Source organism: Coturnix japonica, chromosome 1 (genome assembly GCF_054131305.1).
Source record: "Coturnix japonica strain WE chromosome 1, WE-NBRP24, whole genome shotgun sequence".
NCBI classification, from domain to species: Eukaryota; Metazoa; Chordata; class Aves; order Galliformes; family Phasianidae; genus Coturnix; species Coturnix japonica.
The window spans coordinates 11,350,275-11,370,251 of NC_140663.1; the positions used below are offsets into that span (position 1 = coordinate 11,350,275).

General features: G+C 40.6%; 2 protein-coding genes across 12 annotated transcripts in view; one reads left to right on the forward strand and one right to left on the reverse strand.

Moving 5' to 3' along the window:
• The first annotated feature begins 129 nt into the window (after positions 1–129).
• On the forward strand, positions 130–5,892 carry PSMC2 (proteasome 26S subunit, ATPase 2). Its single transcript, XM_015885306.3, has 12 exons — positions 130–235; positions 337–374; positions 1,055–1,136; positions 1,306–1,405; positions 2,096–2,227; positions 2,611–2,683; positions 2,840–2,935; positions 3,158–3,322; positions 3,803–3,890; positions 4,687–4,889; positions 5,436–5,532; positions 5,616–5,892. Exons 1-12 carry the CDS (start codon positions 166–168, stop codon positions 5,771–5,773), a joined length of 1,302 nt encoding a protein of 433 aa, XP_015740792.1. The 5' UTR covers positions 130–165; the 3' UTR covers positions 5,774–5,892.
• Positions 5,893–6,339: 447 nt separating this feature from the next.
• Positions 6,340–19,977, reverse strand: part of SLC26A5 (solute carrier family 26 member 5) — a 31,035-nt gene continuing 17,397 nt past the window's right edge. For 5 of the 11 annotated variants that reach the window (XM_015884615.3, XM_085513270.1, XM_015884532.3 and 2 more), the window contains 14 exons: positions 19,640–19,804; positions 17,563–17,715; positions 16,284–16,366; positions 16,042–16,189; positions 15,331–15,444; positions 14,908–14,985; positions 14,111–14,206; positions 12,786–12,892; positions 11,602–11,671; positions 10,531–10,623; positions 9,704–9,826; positions 9,017–9,229; positions 8,682–8,736; positions 6,340–8,139 (listed from right to left, as the gene is read on the reverse strand). In XM_015884615.3, coding sequence (XP_015740101.2) covers positions 7,997–8,139; positions 8,682–8,736; positions 9,017–9,229; positions 9,704–9,826; positions 10,531–10,623; positions 11,602–11,671; positions 12,786–12,892; positions 14,111–14,206; positions 14,908–14,985; positions 15,331–15,444; positions 16,042–16,189; positions 16,284–16,366; positions 17,563–17,715; positions 19,640–19,804 — 1,641 coding nt within the window. In that variant the 3' untranslated portion in view covers positions 6,340–7,996. Of the gene's footprint in view, positions 8,140–8,681; positions 8,737–9,016; positions 9,230–9,703; positions 9,827–10,530; positions 10,624–11,601; positions 11,672–12,785; positions 12,893–14,110; positions 14,207–14,907; positions 14,986–15,330; positions 15,445–16,041; positions 16,190–16,283; positions 16,367–17,562; positions 17,716–19,639; positions 19,805–19,977 lie in introns of those variants that run through there. The other 6 variants (XR_014933348.1, XR_014933351.1, XR_014933350.1 and 3 more) reach the window with 4 other exon arrangements.

Sequence of the window (19,977 nt, forward strand, 5' to 3'; positions counted from 1 at the left end):
GGAGGCGGCAGTTCGGTGCGTTACTTGGCTGTGAGCGGCTCTCGGTTCTCGTTCCGAGGAGGAACGGCCGGGCCGGGCCCGCAGGAAGGAGGCGTTGCGGCCCGGAAGCGTTACGCAGCACAGCTCGGCCTTCCGGAGCGGGCGGTGGTGGCGATAAGGTTCATCATGCCGGACTATCTGGGAGCGGATCAGCGCAAGACCAAGGAGGAGGAGAAGGAGGACAAACCCATCCGCGGTAAGGGGCGCGGGGATAAACAAAGCACAAATGCGGCCTCAGAACGAGCTGCCGTTTTGTTTTTAGGATTGGTAACTTTAGTGTTTCTTGTCTCGTTTCAGCGCTGGATGAAGGAGATATCGCCTTGCTGAAGACATACGTGAGTAAAGCGTATATGCTGCTCGCTGTACACTGAGGCCGCACCTCCAGTGCTGTGTTCGGCTGTGGGCCCCCAACAAGGAAATGGAGGCCATGCAGTGTGTCCATGGAAGGGCAGCGGGGTGTGAGGGGTGGGGAGCGGCTGAGGGAGCTGGGGTGGGTCAGTCTGGAGAAGGGGAGGCTCAGGGGAGGCCTCAGTGCTGTTTACAGCTGCCTGAAAGGAGGCTGGGAAGGGTGGAGTTGGTCTCTGCTCTCACATAACAGTGATAGGACAGGCTTAGGTTGCTCCAGGGGAGGCTTAGGTTGGGTATTAGGAACAATTTCATCTTAGAAAAGGCAGTGAGATGCTGGCACGGGCTGCCCAGGGAGGTGGTCAAATCCCTGTCCCTGGAGATGTTAAGAAAACATGTAGATGCGGTACTGAGGGATGTGGTTTAGTAGGCATAGGTTGGACTGATGATCTTAGAGATCTTTCCAGCCTTGAATGATTCCACTGTGGGTCAGTGAAAGAACTCTTCAGAATAAAGAAACTTGCCACTTAGCGTATGTTGGGATGTGAATATGCTTGGCAGAAGCCTGAATTTTATTTTCTGTCGAATATCTCAGTGCTCAACAGTTATTGGCACTTATTCCCAAACATGAAATTGATTTGCAAAAATCAACGTGCTGTTTCTTTTCCAGGGTCAGAGCACGTACTCCAGGCAGATCAAGCAAGTAGAAGATGATATTCAGCAGCTGCTTAAGAAAATCAATGAGCTCACCGGTATCTTTCTTTCTTAACCTAGTTTTCATTACAGAAAGTAAGAAGTTCATTACAGATGTTTGTGTTTAATTAGAGATCTCAGAAAGTTTCCTCCTAACCTGTGTGTAAGGTGATGTTTGAAGACACACCAGTTGCTTCTTCCTCCTCACTTTGTCTGTGTTGTACCCAGGAATTAAGGAATCGGACACTGGCCTGGCTCCTCCTGCCCTTTGGGATCTGGCTGCAGACAAGCAAACTCTGCAAAGTGAGCAGCCTTTACAGGTTGCCAGGTGGGTGGACTCTTTCTTTGTCCTCGCAGTAGAGTTGCATAGTGTTAAAAATGCAATTTATAACTCATGTACTCTTTTTCTTATTGAAGAAGGGTCATATTTTGTGCAAATTGAAAGTACTTTTTACCACTGTATCAAAAAAGCATACAAAACGTATATAAAATATGCTATATGATGTTGTTATGCTTATGAAGAAGCAAAATTGCTTCTGACAGGCAGTACCAGGCAAGGTATTTGCAGGTAGGCTGATAGTCTCACATACAGAAAGAAGGACTGAACTCACCTGACTGGTGAAGGGGCTCTGTGGCCCTTCTCAGGAAGCAGCCTAGGTCTAAGAGATGCGCTTCCTTCAGTGACTAGAGCCCTTATCTGAGCCCAGGGTGGCTCCACCCCTTCTGCTCATGTGGGAGCACAAGTGCAAACAATTTGCCTTGCTCCCTAGGCCAGCCACAAACCTTCATTGGGTGCTCAGTCACCAGTTCAAGCCCTGACCTAACCATTTCCATACAGATGTCTTTCATACTTGTGCTTCTGTTATTGTTGTACGGTGCTATAATGTTAGAATCACAAGTTCTGTAGCTCTCTTAGTGTGTTTGGAGAGTATATCCACCATCTCTATCCTGATGCTTACACAAATAGCAGGGCAGTGAATTCTTCTCCTGATGATGTTAATTGTATGTTGTGTGTTAGATGTACAAAGATAATCAACGCAGACTCTGAGGATCCCAAGTACATCATCAATGTCAAGCAGTTTGCCAAGTTTGTGGTGGATCTCAGTGACCAGGTGGCACCTACTGACATCGAAGAAGGCATGAGAGTTGGGTAAGCAAAATCTTTTGTGTTAAGAGTTGTACTGAAGGCTGAAGCCTTCTTGTCTGATCCATTAGTTCGACAGATCAGCAGCTGCCATTTGGTATTATCTTCAGAATCAATATTTTGCCAATTCGTTCTCTGGGATATTTTGAGGTTTAGTCTTTAAAATGTTTTGGAATTAGTATTTTTGGAACATAATATTTTTTGAAATATTAAGATCCTCTGCAGAAGGAATTCTAGTCTTTGGTTCTGTTAGCTTTGAGGGCTGGGTTATCTTGATGCCAGAGAAAAGAATGGTTTAACAATTCAGCTTCTACTAATTTGCAGTTATTTCTTCATGACAGGTTTATTAACTGGTGTTAAAATAAATGTTCTGTATGTTTTCTCACCAGGGTGGACAGAAACAAGTATCAAATCCACATTCCCTTGCCTCCAAAGATTGATCCCACTGTCACCATGATGCAAGTAAGAACTGCCTTTACTTATTGCTATTATTATTTTACTTTGCTTTGTTCTCTGTGCTAATTTTGATTACTTACAGTTTTGTTCTCAGCTGTTGAAAGCCTACAGAGATATTCAGCATCAAGATGCTAACTTCTCACTTATCTTCTTGTTGTGCAGGTGGAAGAAAAACCAGATGTCACTTACAGCGATGTTGGTGGTTGTAAAGAGCAGATTGAAAAGCTCAGAGAGGTGGTTGAAACCCCTCTGCTTCACGTAAGTAACCTTCAGGTTGGAATTTTAATTGTTTTAGAGTGACGCTGATCATCTTTTAGCATTTTGAAAAGCAAGAAAAGATAAAGCTGTATGTAAAATGTCAAATGAAAAGAGGTTTAGTTCTGACTGATGAAATCCACAGTCTAGCCTGGTTTGTTTTGTTCTTCCCCGATGATTTTCTAAATTGTAATCTCTGATGCCTTCTGTTTCTCACCATTGCAGCCTGAAAGATTTGTTAACCTTGGAATCGAGCCTCCCAAAGGAGTGCTTTTGTTTGGGCCACCTGGTACAGGCAAAACACTTTGTGCCCGTGCTGTTGCTAACAGGACTGATGCCTGCTTCATCAGAGTGATTGGATCTGAATTGGTGCAGAAGTATGTGGGAGAGGTAAGAGCCAATTCTTAATGAAATGAGGAGTAAATCTGAAGTTTCCACTTCTGGGGATGAGGCACCCTACTAAGTCTGATGAGTGAACATAGTAGCATGCTGGAGATACAAGGGGGGCAGAGGGACTGTCAGACAGATGGGTGTAGATTGGGCAGTCAATTAAAACACATGAATTATGTTGTCACCAATGGATTTTGCAGTGTGGGGTGTAATCTGTACTTTGGGAGGACTCTGGATTGAGGATTTTGTTCCCAGCTCTACCACTTGCTTTTCAGTTGGCCCTGATGTCATCTGTCCTTTTTCTTTTTTTCTCATCTGTAAATTACTGTATGATTTATGAATGTTCGATTATGTGTATTTATACTAAAAATAGAGTTTCATTATTGGACACTAGAATTGTTTGGAGGCATGAAAAGTTTGGTGTATTTCCTTTAATGTGCTTTGAATCTGTTACAAAGTCTTCGTTCCTTTTGCTTTCAGGGAGCTCGAATGGTTCGTGAACTCTTTGAAATGGCCAGAACTAAAAAAGCTTGTCTCATATTCTTTGATGAAATTGATGCCATTGGAGGTATGTGTGCAGCATGCGGAGCTCTGACCTCATGGGAGAACTTGCAGATTTTCCTTTCATGCCTTAATTTTTTATCCTGCTTGCTGCATTTCAAGAAATGCGCTTGTAAATACCTAAATATTCTAAATATTTAGCAAAACTACTACCAGCATGAGAAGGTGTTAAGAAGTGGTTTGTATAGTTTTAGAACATATTTAGCCCAGATGAGAAGTTATCTCAGCATGTTTGAAACACCCAGATAACTTAAACTTTAGCTTACAGTCTCTGTGTTTGGCAAAAGTACTGTTAACTTAAACCCCCTTCAGGTTTTAGACTACGTACCAAACCTGTACTGCTGCCTAAAAATCACGTCTCCTTCCCTCCTTCCCCCAGATAAAGAAGTACTTCAGTCTTGAAATAGTAGACTTTGGTTGAAGGGAGATGTTAAAACAGAAATCCAACCCATTCATAAATCTCAGCATTTGGTCCATGATTAGGCATGGAAATGGTCCCTTTAATATTAAGGATGAAACATAGAACCACCAAGGTTAGAAAAGACCTCCAAGATCATCCAGTCCCGCTGTCCACCTATCACTGATATTTCCCATTAAACACAATGTTTATTATAGCTGACAGATACTGCCACTCACTTTTTACTGTGTGTGTCATTTCCAATTGACCCCTTCACGTCTTCTTTCAACTCATCACAAATATTTGTATGTAATTTAAATACTCTTTTCCCGCTTTCTCACACACAGCAGCTTTGATATCTGCCCACTCTGAAGGTCTCTCTGCTGTTCTGTGTTTTCTCTGCCAGGTGCTCGCTTTGATGACGGTGCTGGGGGTGACAACGAAGTGCAGCGCACGATGCTGGAGCTGATCAACCAGTTGGATGGTTTTGACCCACGGGGCAACATCAAAGTGTTGATGGCTACAAACAGGCCTGATACCCTGGATCCAGCTCTGATGAGGCCTGGGAGGTTGGATAGGAAGATAGAGTTTAGCTTGCCTGATCTTGAGGTCAGAATGATTTCTTTCACTGCCAAATATTTTCTGATACCATTGTTTCTTCAGTTGGGACATTGCTGTCTGGAAGCACTTTACAGGAGTTACCAAAATCAGCACTCCTGACTTAAGTGAAATTCCATAGAAATCTGGGGGATTAAGGATGTGCCAAGGGAAGTTTTCTCACACTGCCCAGATTTCATCCCTGGCAGAGAACCTGTAGATATGTTTGCTGTATATTTCTATCTCAATAGATAATCCTTTAACTGGTAATTTAGTCCTTACATTGGAATGTGTTTTATTTAGTTCTTTCTGAGAGATTTCTTGAAATACTTGTCCCAGTAGAACTCTATAAGGTATTTTTGTAATTCAGTTTCATGGACAGTTAGTATTCCACTGCTCTAGTGTTCTAGTCCAGACACAGGAAGCAGTAGTCAGTTACCAAGTAAGAATTCTATTTTCCATTTGCCCTTGCTGGGGAAGGGGACAGCTGCACTGAGAGCAGGTTGGGTTGTGTCCTTTTCCATAGTGTGAACACTTCTGTTGTCTGTGCTCTTCCAGGGGCGGACTCACATATTCAAGATACACGCTCGCTCAATGAGTGTTGAAAGGGACATAAGATTTGAGCTGTTGGCTCGGCTGTGTCCGAATAGCACAGGTAAGCTGAATTTTCATGTACCCATTGTATGCTTCACCCCCACTGGTGGTCAGTGTTGAACTTGTTTGTCCTTTTTATGAAAGGAGCTGAGATCCGCAGTGTCTGCACAGAGGCAGGAATGTTTGCAATCCGAGCGCGCCGGAAAATCGCAACTGAGAAAGACTTCTTAGAAGCAGTGAACAAAGTCATTAAATCCTATGCAAAATTCAGTGCTACTCCCCGCTACATGACCTACAACTGATATCCTGGAGTGCTTTACCTGTTTCTGCAGTTAAATTTTCTGTGAAACCAGAATCTGTGTGTATGTGGTAACTCCTGGCTTGTTCTTGCAAGCTAGAAATAAATGAACTATTCCAAACATTCCTAAAGTGACTGCATTGTTTCCTGAGTTTTGATATGTTGTTACACAGAGGGTGACCTTGATTAGGTACTCGTCCTTCATAGCTTAGTTAAACAACACTCATAGCAGACAATGTTAAAAGGGAAAGAAGGGAAAGAAAAAATGCTACCAACTACTTCTCAAGACCAACTTTAGACTGTACGTGGCTGCTAAAATGAACTGTACCAAACCACCTCCAAGATATTTTGCTGACATGGAGGTGGAGAGAGAGAGGGGAGAGAAATTTTTTATTAGGTTTCTTTTTCAGGAGCACTGATGTTTGCACGCTGGATTTGATGCCTGGAAGGGCCTGCATTGCCGATGGTGACCCTTCCCAGCCCACCCCTTAACAACAGACACCAGTCCTGCAGTGTTGGCTTGTCCCACATGCAGTGTCTTGCTGAGACAAAATGGAGAGTTTGGACAAGTCTTGATAATCACTTTATTTTAGAATCTGACAGGATTTTGATGTGAACAGGAGAGACTACGTAGTTAAAAACCAAAGCTGCAACAAGCTGAAAGTAGAAAAATATATACTGTATGCAGATACAAAGGCTTGTTAAACTAGTAAACATTATAAAATGTACCCAAAGTTGTTTAATAAGTAAACGCACACTGTGTTAACGTGCATTCATACTTCAAACTCCAGCTAAGCAGTATCTTCTGATGCAGAAAGCTTCCTATCCCTGGCGCCAGGGGATTTGAAGGGAAGAAAACATCCTCCTGTTTCCCTTGGTTCTTGGGAAACTCGGTTTACCTGAAGCAAACCATAATTGCAACAGCGTGAACCAAAATAAAAAGTAGCAACTTCTGAACTAAGAAGAGAGGAAGTCGTCTGAATTTCTGTATGCACAGGAGCTTTGCTTTGAGGGTGCAAAATGAAATGGCACTGACCCTCCTCCTCCACTGCCCACGTGCTATTGAAATAGCTCACAGAGGAACACTTCCAGGTTCCTACCTCTAACCAGATTCATACTGATAGTTTGGGGAATAACAGGCATCCTTTTGCCTGCGTTGTTTCCATATTTTATGTTTTAACCCTGAAGTTAAACAGTACTACAGTGGCCAGGTTGTAAAGATGAAAGAAAGAAAAGAACCTACTTTTCCATTAAAAACATCCAAATGCATTTCTGAGTTTACTGAAATCTATTTCACAAACACTTACTTAAAAGCTGAGGCAGAAGCAGCTGTGCTGGTAGGCAGAAAGACATCTCAGGCAATGGAAAAGTACTTCTCTTTTGGACCTCTGAGTCTTTGCATAACCTTCTATTCCAGCTTAAGAGACTGCACATGGGGCATCAGTTCTTAAGTCAGTTTTAACAGGCCTCATTCCTGGCGTAAACAAGTTTTGTCTTCAACATGAGGACAAAATAATTTTTGCTGAAAGTGAGTTGTATTATTTTCTAGAAGATATACATGGGTTTTGGCAGTGCAAGTACCATATTGACAACGTCATAATTAAACAATGGTTTTCTAGTATGAAACTCACAGTGAAAATACTTGGGCAATGAAGGGATCAGTACCTCTGGGACAGGTTAGATAGTAAAAGAAACAAAATGGTACCATTGAAACTAAAAAAGAAGAGCAGCTAATGTCACCAGTGTGAATTCATTGATCCAGCCGGCAGAGTATTAGTTTATATATATAAACTGTGGTATGCAGATGTGGACATCAGGCTTTAAAAGTTGTTTAAGAAAATCCTGTAAAGACACCGGTACAGTACACTGGAACTGCAGAACAGTTACCTTCTGCAAGTGAGTTAAAGTGCCCATTTTCTCAACAGGAATAGGAATGTCACCTTGTCTATCAGACTCTGATTGTAGCATAATACAATAACTTTTCTCATCTTGCATAATTGTAAGGTCATGTCACTGAAAGACTCTACCCTGATTGAAGGAAAAAATACATCAAGAGCACGAAGGCTTCCAATTCTTTGTCCGCTCTTCCTATAGAAAGTAAGCCCCACTCTATACCCGTAGATACAGACAGCCTTTATACAGGCGCTCTTTAACCTGTGCAAATAGAATATTCAAAAGGAAGTCTCTATCAGCATAAATCCAACGTCCATTTTGCAGTTGCCACTCTTCAGTGGTCTAAGGCAGTCTGTGAAGCAGACCTGTCTTTCCCTTGGCAAGCAAGGACAGCGTCATGAACACTGTGAAACAGCAGCTCTCTTGTTACAGTGTCATCAAAAAAGTTCAGTCTTGTCAGCTCGTTCATAACCGGGCCTACAACATAAAAACACCCACAAACATGGTATCAGTGCACAAAGCAGAGTACAAAGATGGAAAACAACAGTATCTCAGAAAGACACAACAGTCACGGAGTCCTACTTGTCACTACTTAAAACATTTAAAACATCCAGGTGAATCATTACTCTTCTACTCCAAAATACTGTAATCCTCCTTTCTAGCCATACAAAGAGGTCTGTTATTGTCTGAAGATGCTGCAGTTCTAAATACTGAAGCTGAGAACACTTCAAGCTTTTCTCATTGTGCTATTAGAACAAGTGCAAGCTACAATGTGTGTGTCATTCAGTTTGCCAGCTGGAAATAAATGGGAGCAAGATCTAGTCCTTGGAGAACTCATTACATCAATGCTTTGCTTTCAGCAAAGTGAAGACTATGAGCTTGTGCTTCCCCAAATCCAATTTTAATGCAAAATCAGCTCTGATACCACTGAGGCACCCAGCAGCAGAAAATTCAAGGCCAGAGGAAAAGAGATGAAATACAATAATTCCTATAAAGGTCACACAAAAAGCTCAACTCACCACTGCAGCTGGCAATGCAGACACAGACACCAACTTCTTTGCATTCTTTTATAACCTGCAATAGAGACAAGCTGAAGTTAAACACGGGTATATCATTGTGCACATAGCAGTTCTGGAAGATGTAAGCTGGTTACCATGAGAGCTGCACTTTCCACATTCCCCAGTACTCAGCTGAAACTTATAGTGCTACAGAATTAAAGTCATGATTATATGAGATACTGTCTTGTATCCAAGCTGACATTTATATCCCATGAGGACAGGTTCCCTGGTAGGTACTTAATTTACTTATTATCTATGTTTGTGAAAAAGAAAACAAAAAAAGAGACCTTACTTACTGATTTTAATGTTTTTGCTCCAACTGAATCCACAAAGTTCACTGGGGCAAAATCCAGAATTAAAGAGTGGATGTTTGTTTTGGGCTCCACAAAGTGTTCAAGCTCATCAGGAGACCCATCTTGTACATCAGCATCCACAAGTGCAAATTTGCCATTTACAGGTAAGCCATCATTTGCTATCTCATGTTTTACGCTCGCTTCCACATCATTAGACTGTGAGAAAAGATAAATACAATTAAATGATAGCCAGGACTCAGCCAGTGTAAATCCCCTTGGTCTCCACACACATATGTTCTTCTAGCCTTTCATTCCAGAATCAACAGAACAGCATGGATGGCATTTTTTTATTACAGCTTCCCATTTGAGTTAATTTTATGATATCCTATTTCTGAATGATTACTCCAAACGTGTGGGATCCCTCCATCTTTTGCTCACTGCACTGGTGAGACAGTCTGACAGTGTGAAAGGCTCTGCCCCACTAACGCTGCACCTGAATGTAACTAAGGCTCAACATGGTTATCCATTCCAGTCACGATCCTCTGACACTTACACTATTCCTTAGCAGTCTGTCCACACTTTACAATGCTTGTATTCCAAGCTTTCCTACCTGAGTAGCACCCAGTATCTTGTATAAACAAGAACAGTAATACCAGAGAGCATCATGATAAAGCAGAGGTAAATATTTACCGAAGAATTCACTAGCTTCAGTACAGCTTTCTTTTTCACTTTGTTGGCCTTCTTTATCTCCCTGGCGTGCTTCTTCTGGGCTTTTCTTCTTGCTGCTAATATGGCACAAGGGTCCACTCCAGTCTGGCATGAAAAGAAAGCAGGATCAGACAAGATTCGGCTTGTTAGGATGACACTGAAGTATCAATTAGCACTGAATTCATCACTGTCATAAATGCTGAAGACGCCTGCATTATTCAGTGTTCCTTGGTGGCAGTGAGAACAGTATAAAGGAAGAAGGAATAATCTTTGCAAGCACTGTGTTAAGATGAAGAAGAGATGCATAACATTCTTCTCTTGAGATCAGAAGTGCCGTATTTCAACAGAATGCTGATTTGAGTGCAGAAAGTGAAGGGGAGATAAGTGCATGTGGACATAATTCGCTAATAGCTCTTGCTTTCTGAAGAAGCACCACCCACCTCTTTTGTGCAAGACTCGCCAAGGGAGCTACAGAAAAACAGTTCAGAAATTAGTAAGGTTGTAATTGTTACCGGGTCAGGTAGTTCTGTCCTCAGCTAGTTCTGTTACTGCCATTCCACTCAGCCAGACATAGGCAGGAGGTGAAGCATACTCTGTATGTTGTTTATTCCCCACCCCGCCGTGTTGCTGCTTGTTAAGGTGACGCACAGTTGGCTGCAGGATCACCTCCTATTTTACTAATGACTGGGGGGCACCAGAGAAACACTGCACTAGGGGCTACACTGAAGGGCCTGAAAGATGGATGTGTTTCAGAAAAAAAAAAGTTTGAAATTTCAAAACATAGGTATTAAAGGTTTTGCTTTACTCACCTTTTTCTTCAGTGCACTTGTGTATGACTCACTATTGGCAAAATAAAGTGATGTATTAGCTTGAAATATTTTTATTCCAGGATATTCTTTAATCTAAGGTAAAAAAAAGCATTGATGTGTTAAGTATTGCCTGCATAGGTACAAGACATTAGGATACTTGTAAGTGTGTAGCCCAAAAGCCATGTATCAAGGATAGTCAGCAGTGCTGTGAGCAAAGCCAACTGGAAGATCAGAGCCTCCATCCCTCCAAGTGTCATACTGCACAGAATCAATGCATTGTGACACTTCTGTTTATAACAAAGACAGATACAGCTGGAGCACCTCTTCTGTGAAGAAAGGTTGAGGGAGCTGGGCTTGTTCAGCCTAGAGAAAAGAAAGCTCCAAGAAGACATCCTTCCAACCTTCCACTACTCAAAGGGAGCTTACAAGCAGGAGGAGGACTGATTTTTAACACGGTGTGATAGCAACAGCACAAGGGGGAATGGCTTTAAACTAAACGAGGGGAGATTTAGGGTAGATGTTAGGAAGAAACTTTTCACTCGGATGGTGGTGAGGCCCTGGCACAACTGCCCAGAGAAACTGTGGGTTCCCCATCCTTGGAGGCATTCAGGGCCAGGTTGGATGGGGGTCTGGGCAGCCTGAGTTGGTGGGGGGCAGCCCTGCCCACATCAGGGGTTTGGAACTAGATGATCTTCAAGGTCCGATTCAACCTAAGCCATTCTGTGGTTCAGTCCTAAATAACAGTCCTGTTGCTTATAGATTTCATTTAATACTGTCACACAATTAAAGAGCTGGCTTTGTTTGCAATTGTATACACAGCAGGTTCAGCAGTGGTACTTCTACAAATCTTACCATTCTGTACTAGGCCAGCGCAATGATAATTTGTGTAAAGGTTACTTCTGATCATCTCCTAGTCAGACATACATACAGGACAAGATAGCATTTTAAGCAATATGGCTTTTCCTATTAACATTTATTTGCTTCCTGAAAGCATATTGCAGGCGCACATCAGACAATTGCCACAGTCATCTTTGTTCCAATATGTAAAACCATGCACAAAAACACTCCTACCTCTTCATACTCTTCCACATCACAGTAGATATCTGTGTCAGGAATCTGACCAAGGATTCTGTATTGAGGTCTGGAGGGAAATAGAGGCAAACATTTCAGTATTATCACTTAAAAAGTAGAAAAGCAAGTACTTAAATTATTTTGCATCTTATTTTAAATAGTCATTTTGTCTGCCACTATTTTATCTAAATGTGGTCAAATGCAGTGAGTAGTTTGTGGAAGAAACAAAACCAAGGGGCCATCAAGGTGCTACTTACTGATATTTAGTGGCCACAGCACGTGGAGTTACAGAGTAAATTTTCTTTGGTTTAAACTCGTGCAACTTCATTGTCTATCTTACAAGTACAGCAGCTCAGACTGGCACAAAATATACTGCAACTCCACAAAGCCTGCTCCCAGGACAAGCATGCCTGAGAAGATGAACATTCCCAGCTCAGAGTCAGTATGACCACAAAGTACCATGATGTCTGCAGGGATCAAACCACGTGCAGCTGGCAGAAGAATACACTTATTTATACAGGGTAGAAATCTCAGGATTTAATTTCATGCCAACACAGATGGAAAGGAAGACTTTTACAGATTTTCCATCTAGATAACCAACACCTTGAGCATAGAGGCCTCATGTAACAGGTGAAGTAATATTCACACATGCAAGAATTCATCCTGCTCTAGATCTGGAAGACAACTTTTACTGTCAACTAAAAGCTCTGAACCGAGAGCAAGAAGTGATGTGAAAAACTAGAAGGGCATGGATACTTTGATGAATTATAACTTCTTTATAAAATACGTAAATATTTAGCTAGTGATAATCTGACACAGCTTTAGTTTGACTGCGACAGTGCACAGAAAAGGTAATCATTTACTGAACCTAGCACCAAAAGTTCTGAATTTCAGACATTAAAAACAATATACACAAGATTAAGTGAATAAGAGATCAAAGCTGCCATCTGTGACTGAAATTGCAGCTCTCATGCTCTTTAGAAATTTTTTTCTCAGAAAGATACAATTTGAACCCCAGATCAGGGCCATGAGTCATGTCCTCTGTGAACTACATTATGAAGCAGATTCTATACTGTACACAGTTGAAGGGAGAGGAAAGGTCTGCCGCTTATTTACATCCCTTAAACAAACAAAACCACACAGAAGTCCAACAAACACTGATGTTAATAAAGAAGAAATCTGACCTTTGTGTTCTGTAAATAACAGTTATCATTGCAAATGCTACTGCAGTAAGCAAACCATAGTCTAGTCCCAGGAAAAGAGAAGCCACAAAAGCTACCACCCAGATGGCCTAAAACAAAGAAAAGCTCTGAATTAATATGCATCTTCTGTTAACACAAAAACAATAGCATAGTTCAGCCTGAAGCCTATGAATCTCTTCTGATCAGGAACAGGCTATGATGTAATTCGTCATGATAGCAGACTGTAATTGCCTTAACCTTTGAAAAAGGTGTAAAAGCTCAAGGCACACTAACAACATCTGACAAATTGTCCCATTATTAATCAATGCATCAAGTCCTGTTCTCTAAGGAATGCAGAGTTAACAGCAGACTCCCAACTCTGAAGGATAAAGAAACATATAAGGTGTGCAAAAGTAGCTCTCATTTATTTCCATCTTTTACTGAGCAGTTGTTGCAAAACCTGCTATTTGCAGAGTGAATTGTTTAGCTATATAAATAAAATACACAAAGAATGATTGTCCTAAGAACTTCTGGACAATTAATGGTATTTGCCTGGATGAGACACCTGATTCCATATATACACTGAGGAGCTTGCCACTGAAAAAGAGAGAACTCAGTGCTTCAAATGTGCTAAGGTCTCTGTGCCATACCATATAGAAACTAGCTCCACTTTTAAGCCAGCAGAATTATTTCACAGATCTCAAAGAGCAGCTCAAGCCATTAATGGGGACATACCATTTCATTCTGATGATCTCAAGGATTTACTTCTCTGGTTGTCTAGAACTTTGGAAATATATATATATATGGCTGCAGTTAACTCCTGAGGTTGGGTATCTGATCCATGGGGCCAAGGACTACCTATGTGTCAGTACACTGAGATCTCTGTCACATTTCCACGTTCCCCCAGAAGTAAGTACACTGCTGCAAATCGCAAATCATCTTACTTCGGGTCAATAACAAACTAACATGAATCCAGAAAATCACTAGGACAGGTTTTTGGTCTGTCTTAAAAGATGACAAATAGTTTCATGTAGTTTTCTGTTACTCTGTATTTCACATTCTTCTCAGGCATTTCTACAGCCCTCAGTACAGTTCCTATAGCAACACCGCAAAAGCTTTGCTTTTGCCACAACTAAACTACTTCTGACCTGAGCTAAAAGCTGTTGAACAAGCACAAAAACATTCTTGTCTGCACCAGATCACTCTCCAAGGGTATTTAATGTCTTACTACCCGATTTGTAATTCCTATGCCGTTTTCAAGGATAGGGAGAAGGGAAGCAACACATTTATTACAGTTAAATATATGCTCTGAGCTGAGCATTACTCACCAGTTCAATCTTACTGGTTCTCCAGAAGTGTGCAACATCTCCAAACTGTTTAAACATTCCTTTCAGGTTCACCATTACAATTGCAGCCAGCACTGTCTAGGAATATTACAAAAAATGTTATTTTCAGAAGCAAAAGAAACCTGCTTCAAAGCATCCAAAATAATTGTTTTCTGTGCTCATAAAACTGATATAAGTATACTGCAGATGTTCAGCTTAAAAAACAACTTTTCAAGTAGTTCAGCAGAAATATATTTTTTCTTCCTGCTTCAGAAATGGCAACCCAGAATCAGTACAATTTGATTTACTCTCCTTCCTGGCAAGAGAAATCATGAATTGCTGAGCTTCAGGCTGTTGCATTTATAGTGCCTGCAGTACTTGAAGTAGCTGGACTGTAATCTCAAATTCAAGTTTCTCTGCTATACCTTGTAAAAATTCAGTGGCAGTCATATGGGTGTGAACCAATACACATCTCTTATTAAGAAAGCACACAAACAAGAAACAACAGAACAGGAATCACATTTGATTCATTCATTGAATCATCTGAAGATATCAATATTATATCTTAAAAACTGAGTCCAGAATGGTTAATATTAATAACAACCGCACGCTGTATTTTGCAGAATACTTATTAATTGTAAGTCTAACTTACAGCAAGAATCCACGGTAAATTTAAGGGTTTCTGAACCAAGCCCTAACTGCCTGCTTACTCATCAACCACTCCATAATCTCTGTTGTAAGCAGTACTAGCTGTCTTCTGGTCACTGACACGCAGTGCTTAGCAGGCAAAACTACCTTACCTGTGGAAGTGGCTCAAAGAGGTATCCAATCGCCACAATTACCAACAGAACCATAATTGAAGAGAGTGCACCTGCAATCTGAACAAAATAAGCAAGAAATGACATCTGAATAGCCAGAACTGCCCACAAAGGGCAGAATTACTCATGAGCCAATGCTTCCCGCGCTTCCCAAAAGGCCGGTTGAGTCATTTCTGATCCCTCCCACTCAATTTGTCCATTCTCACTGTCATGCAGCCTCCTATTCTGGCCCAGACAGGATATGAAACAGGGGAAACTGCAGTTACTTCTGGTGGCCAAGGCAGAGATATAAAGCAGACTAGTGGAACTCCAGCCTTCAGCTTTGGAGCACAAAAAATGAAAAGGAAAAAAAAAAAAAAAAGGAAAAAGAAAGCAAACTTTGGCTCCAAATTTGGGTTTACATACCTGAGTTTTCCCACCAGTGCTTTCCTGAACGAGACTCCGGGACATTGAGCAAGTGATTGGAAAGCTTTGGAAAAATGACCCCACAGAGTTACATATTCCCAAGGCAATAAGCTCCTGTGTTAAAAAGCAAAAACAGAGCAAAACAAAAGGCAGTTGTACCTAGCAACTGTATGAAGGTGGAGCTATCCATACATAAGAACAATCACCTCTTATTTACAGTGCTTTTATAGCGACCTTATCATAACCTGTGCATGTGAGAGAACCACAAGCACAAGTTAATGGACATTAAATCATCTGTTAAATGAAGTATTTCATAAAGCAACGGAGACATTTCTCATTCTCAAATGTTCTTGTGGTCAGTGAGACTGAAAATTAAAATGAATGACAGAATTGTTTGTTTTGGTACAGAAGACAATACACCAATCACATGGGAACTCTGTGTTTCACTGTGAAAGGATGCAGAAGTAAAGCAGGTGCCTATCAGAAGATAAGTCTAAGTAATGGCTGTCCCAACAATTATTATTCATGCACACATCCAACTCCAACTGAAGTTTTCCAAAACAAAGGTACAAGTGTAATAATTATATTATGCCAATAACTTGATTCCACAGTGAAAGAAAAACCCATTCTTGCCCAATACACATTTCTGCTTTAACGAAGAAATGAAGGTGACAGTGAACAATTTCCATAGGGTAATTCAAATACTTTTACCTGATTCCCATCAATGGTGTAACCATGTTTAAGGGCAAAGATCTTGGCCATAGATACAGCCATTGAAAATCCAACGATTGCTATTGCTAGTGCATCTATAAATAATGCTGGGATGAGCTGAATCTCAGGAACTCTTGGTGCACTTAACCTTGGAGAAGAAATAAATGGGTACAATTACTATAATAAAAGATACACACTACATGATAAAAGGTATAGTTTGAATGAGAATATATCACCCCTACCCTTGAGGAATTTTCCCAACAACATCCACTCCATATGACTCAGTCAGATTCATTCCAGCTGAAACTCCTGTGCCGATAATGACCTAAAAACCCGCAAATGCATCAAGAGCTAAGAAGAGATGAATACATCTGAAGGAATAGTGGCTTATTATAAGTAATACACAAGGGATAACATTCATTCATCAATCAGTTTTCTAAGAGTTAGTGGGTATAGAAGCAGATAAAAGGACTCCATTCATCACTTTCAACTCTTGCTGATTTCATTTGCTGGAGACAGTTAAATGGAGCATGTTGTGGTATTATCCACATCACTAAAACACCCTTTGCTTGAGCTAAGCCTGGGTAGAATAGCATGTATTAGGAAATTCAAACAGCACCACAGAACAGGATGTATTGGGAAACTCAGTGCAAGAGAAGGATTCCACTGCCATATTTTCCTGTGCAGAGTATGCATGTTATCTTCAAAAAATAACTGGTGTGGAAGCAATGAAAGCTGCAGGTCTAAGATTGTGCTGCTGTTGCCTTACTATTAAACAATACACTAGAGCATCTTCTTCATCAACTCTGAGAAGCACCTCCTTTCTTCATTCCTCACATACAGATTGTATCCATGCCTTCAGCTGCTCCCTTGGCTGTGACTTTGTGCAGCTTGTTTGCTAGCTCTAGTTATCTGAGAACTCATTTTTAAGTTCAAACACTTTTAAAGGTGAAAGTTCATGTGAGATGTGAACTATTGAGATGGTCTGATACTTGACTGCAGGATGAATTGTGTTTTAAAAGACTACACAAAAATCCAAGGATAAACCAGTCTCAGAAACAGAAAAAGGAAGAAGTCCCACTGGTTCCTGCTCCTCTTTCTATATATTTTCTAGATATTCTATATATTTTCTATATATTCTATATATTCTATATATTCTATATATTTCTGCATTTTAAAAAGAAAGCAAGCCCTGCAGAACCTCTGGAACAGGCATCCATATGTACCTGTCCTCAGGAGGGGTTCTGAGCTCTTGTAATCCATGCCACTCAGATGTATGTCATGCAGAGACTCACTCAGGTGCCAAAGCTCAATTCTTATTTGGGAGTTCATGCCCAAAACTTGGATATATCAGTGCCTAAACCTCACGAGCACCCAAACACTCAACTGGACCAATTCTCAAACAAATTACATTCCACAGAAGTTAACCTAAAGCCCCACAAAACTTGATAAAAATGAGATCAATTCTATTACTTTAGAAGAGGTATATAATTAAGCTACAGAATTTCACAACTGACTTACCACAATGATCTCCATAGGAATAGGAACTGGCAGTTTCTTCTTAAAGCGAAGATTGATTTCCTTGCCAATCAGTAATAGAGCAATGCACGTTAATCCAACAATCAATGCAGCGATATTGGTTGTTGTTATTTTTGAAAACACGGCAGCTAGGCTCTGTAACAGCAGAAGTATCTCTATGAAGATCATAATTACACAAATTTATTTTCTTAGGGTATTTGCCACTGCTGATTTATTCAATATTTATAGCTGCAGCTAATCACTGCTTCACCAAAATCCCCACAGTTCCAATAAAATACAAAAGTTCAGAGTATCTCAATGAGGGAAGCAGATTTGCAACCATAATAATATCAGTCTTACTGAAAATGGTCAAAAATTTGGAGAAAAATTGCTATAATGGGGAAAAAAGTCCAAATCACATCTTTTATGCTCAGCATTTTCACACATATATACTGGCATCAACCTGAAAGGAGAAAATACCAATCTCTTCTAATACATTCAAATATTCTTTGGTAAGTCACATCTATTTAGAGCTGCAAAAGACATTTCCAAAGGATAAAGCTGCTGATACCACCACTAAAGTTACCATAGCAATGTGATTAAATAATAATTATCTTGCAACAACACTGAACTGGCCATTACTGCAAATTTCTTTCAGCTGAAAAACACTATTAGAAATGGTGTTAGAAAAGAAAGCTTGCTGAAACACAATAGTTACTCTAGTGTAAATAAATCCTCTAATCATTACTCCATCTTCTTCCACAGGATTTTAAAAAGATGACATAAATGACCCCTGGAGAGGTCTTTGAAAGAAGATGTACATATCCTACTTTAGACAGAAGGAAAACTACAGCAACTACTAAAAAATTATCAAAGTCCTGGCAGCTCATCTTGAATGCACACCTCCCCTCCGATTTGTTTGGCAGTCAGTATTTCTCATATATATTACTGAACTAAACAGCAAATAATGATTTAGCAAACCTGTGTGGCCCTGTTTCCAAAAGGTTTGTTGAATCTGTGCAATTACACAAGAAAGATTTCCAAGAAACATTTTCTACAGCCTTTGTGGCTGTAACTGAAATACTGATTGCTCAGCAATAAAAAAGGAATAAAAAATCTGTTTAAAAGCTTTGGTTCTCATAGATACCTGAGACTTTCCCTATTCTTCTACTCAAGGTTTCTTGTCTGCAAAACTGGAGCACTGATTATGTAAACTTGGAGCACCCTAGAATGGATGGTGGATCAGATCTGCTTGTTCATAACAAGAAGAAAACCACTCACAGAATCACAAAGTGGCTGAGATTGGAAGGGATCTTTGGAGGTCATCTAGTGCATTCTCCCTGTTCAAGCAGGGTCCCTTTGAGCACATAACCCAGGATTGTGTCCAGGTGGCTTTTAATATCTCCAGAGAAGGAGACACCACAACCACTCTGGGCACCTGTGCCAGTGTTCATTCACTCTCAATTATTCTAATGTGGAAAATAAGGCTATGAGCTATGCCAAACAGTGGATCACTGTATGCTCCGAACAGTAAGTTCTAATGATTTAGTCCTTAATAAATAGCAGTGTTACACATGGAATGCCTTGCTTTAAAAATAGTTCTCTTCCATTACTTTAAAGAACAGGGACATTGATGATAGCACAGCACTTTATGTCCAGTCACACTGCAAAACAGCTTACAGGCAGGAAATGAAGAATTACAGCCATCAGGAACCATGTGTGAAATTAATGAAATACAGACCGGACAAGGTTCTGAGAATAACATTTCCTACTTTTGCAATACAAAGCTTCAGGCTTCTATTTCATTAGGAGGACAGATGTTTTCCTACAAGAGTTTCATTCCAATGAGTTTTATCTGTTCATGTTAGAAAACCACATTTAGCAGAATCCTAAAATCTGCCCACCTTGGACTGTTCTGATGCTCAAATATTGCCATAGCACTTGAGGATCTGACACCCAGTTTTGAATACTGAGTAATTGTTCTACTTAGGGCCAAAATACTTTTTTTTAATGGAAAAGGGCTTAAGTACTAGACTATGACAGTGTGGCATTTGTATATTTAGTGAAGGTAGTTACTTACATATACGACTGAGAGGGGTCCGCTGTATCGGCTAGTCTTTACTCCAAGCAGATATTTTAACTGTGAAGTGAAGACATGAACTGCAGCAGCAGTAGTAAACCCTCGCACCAGAGGCTCTGTTAAATAGATGGCGACAAACCCAAATCGAAGGAAACCTAAACACAACTAATGAAGAAGAGAAACAGGAACCGTGTGACTCTCATTGTAATCTGAATCTCAGCACTACATCACAGACATATCTACTTATCCCCAAGCTAAATCAGGCAGCCCCAAACCTTCCGAAGCCACAATTCAGGAAGCAGCCATCAATGCACCAAATCTTCCATTCAACTGGCAAG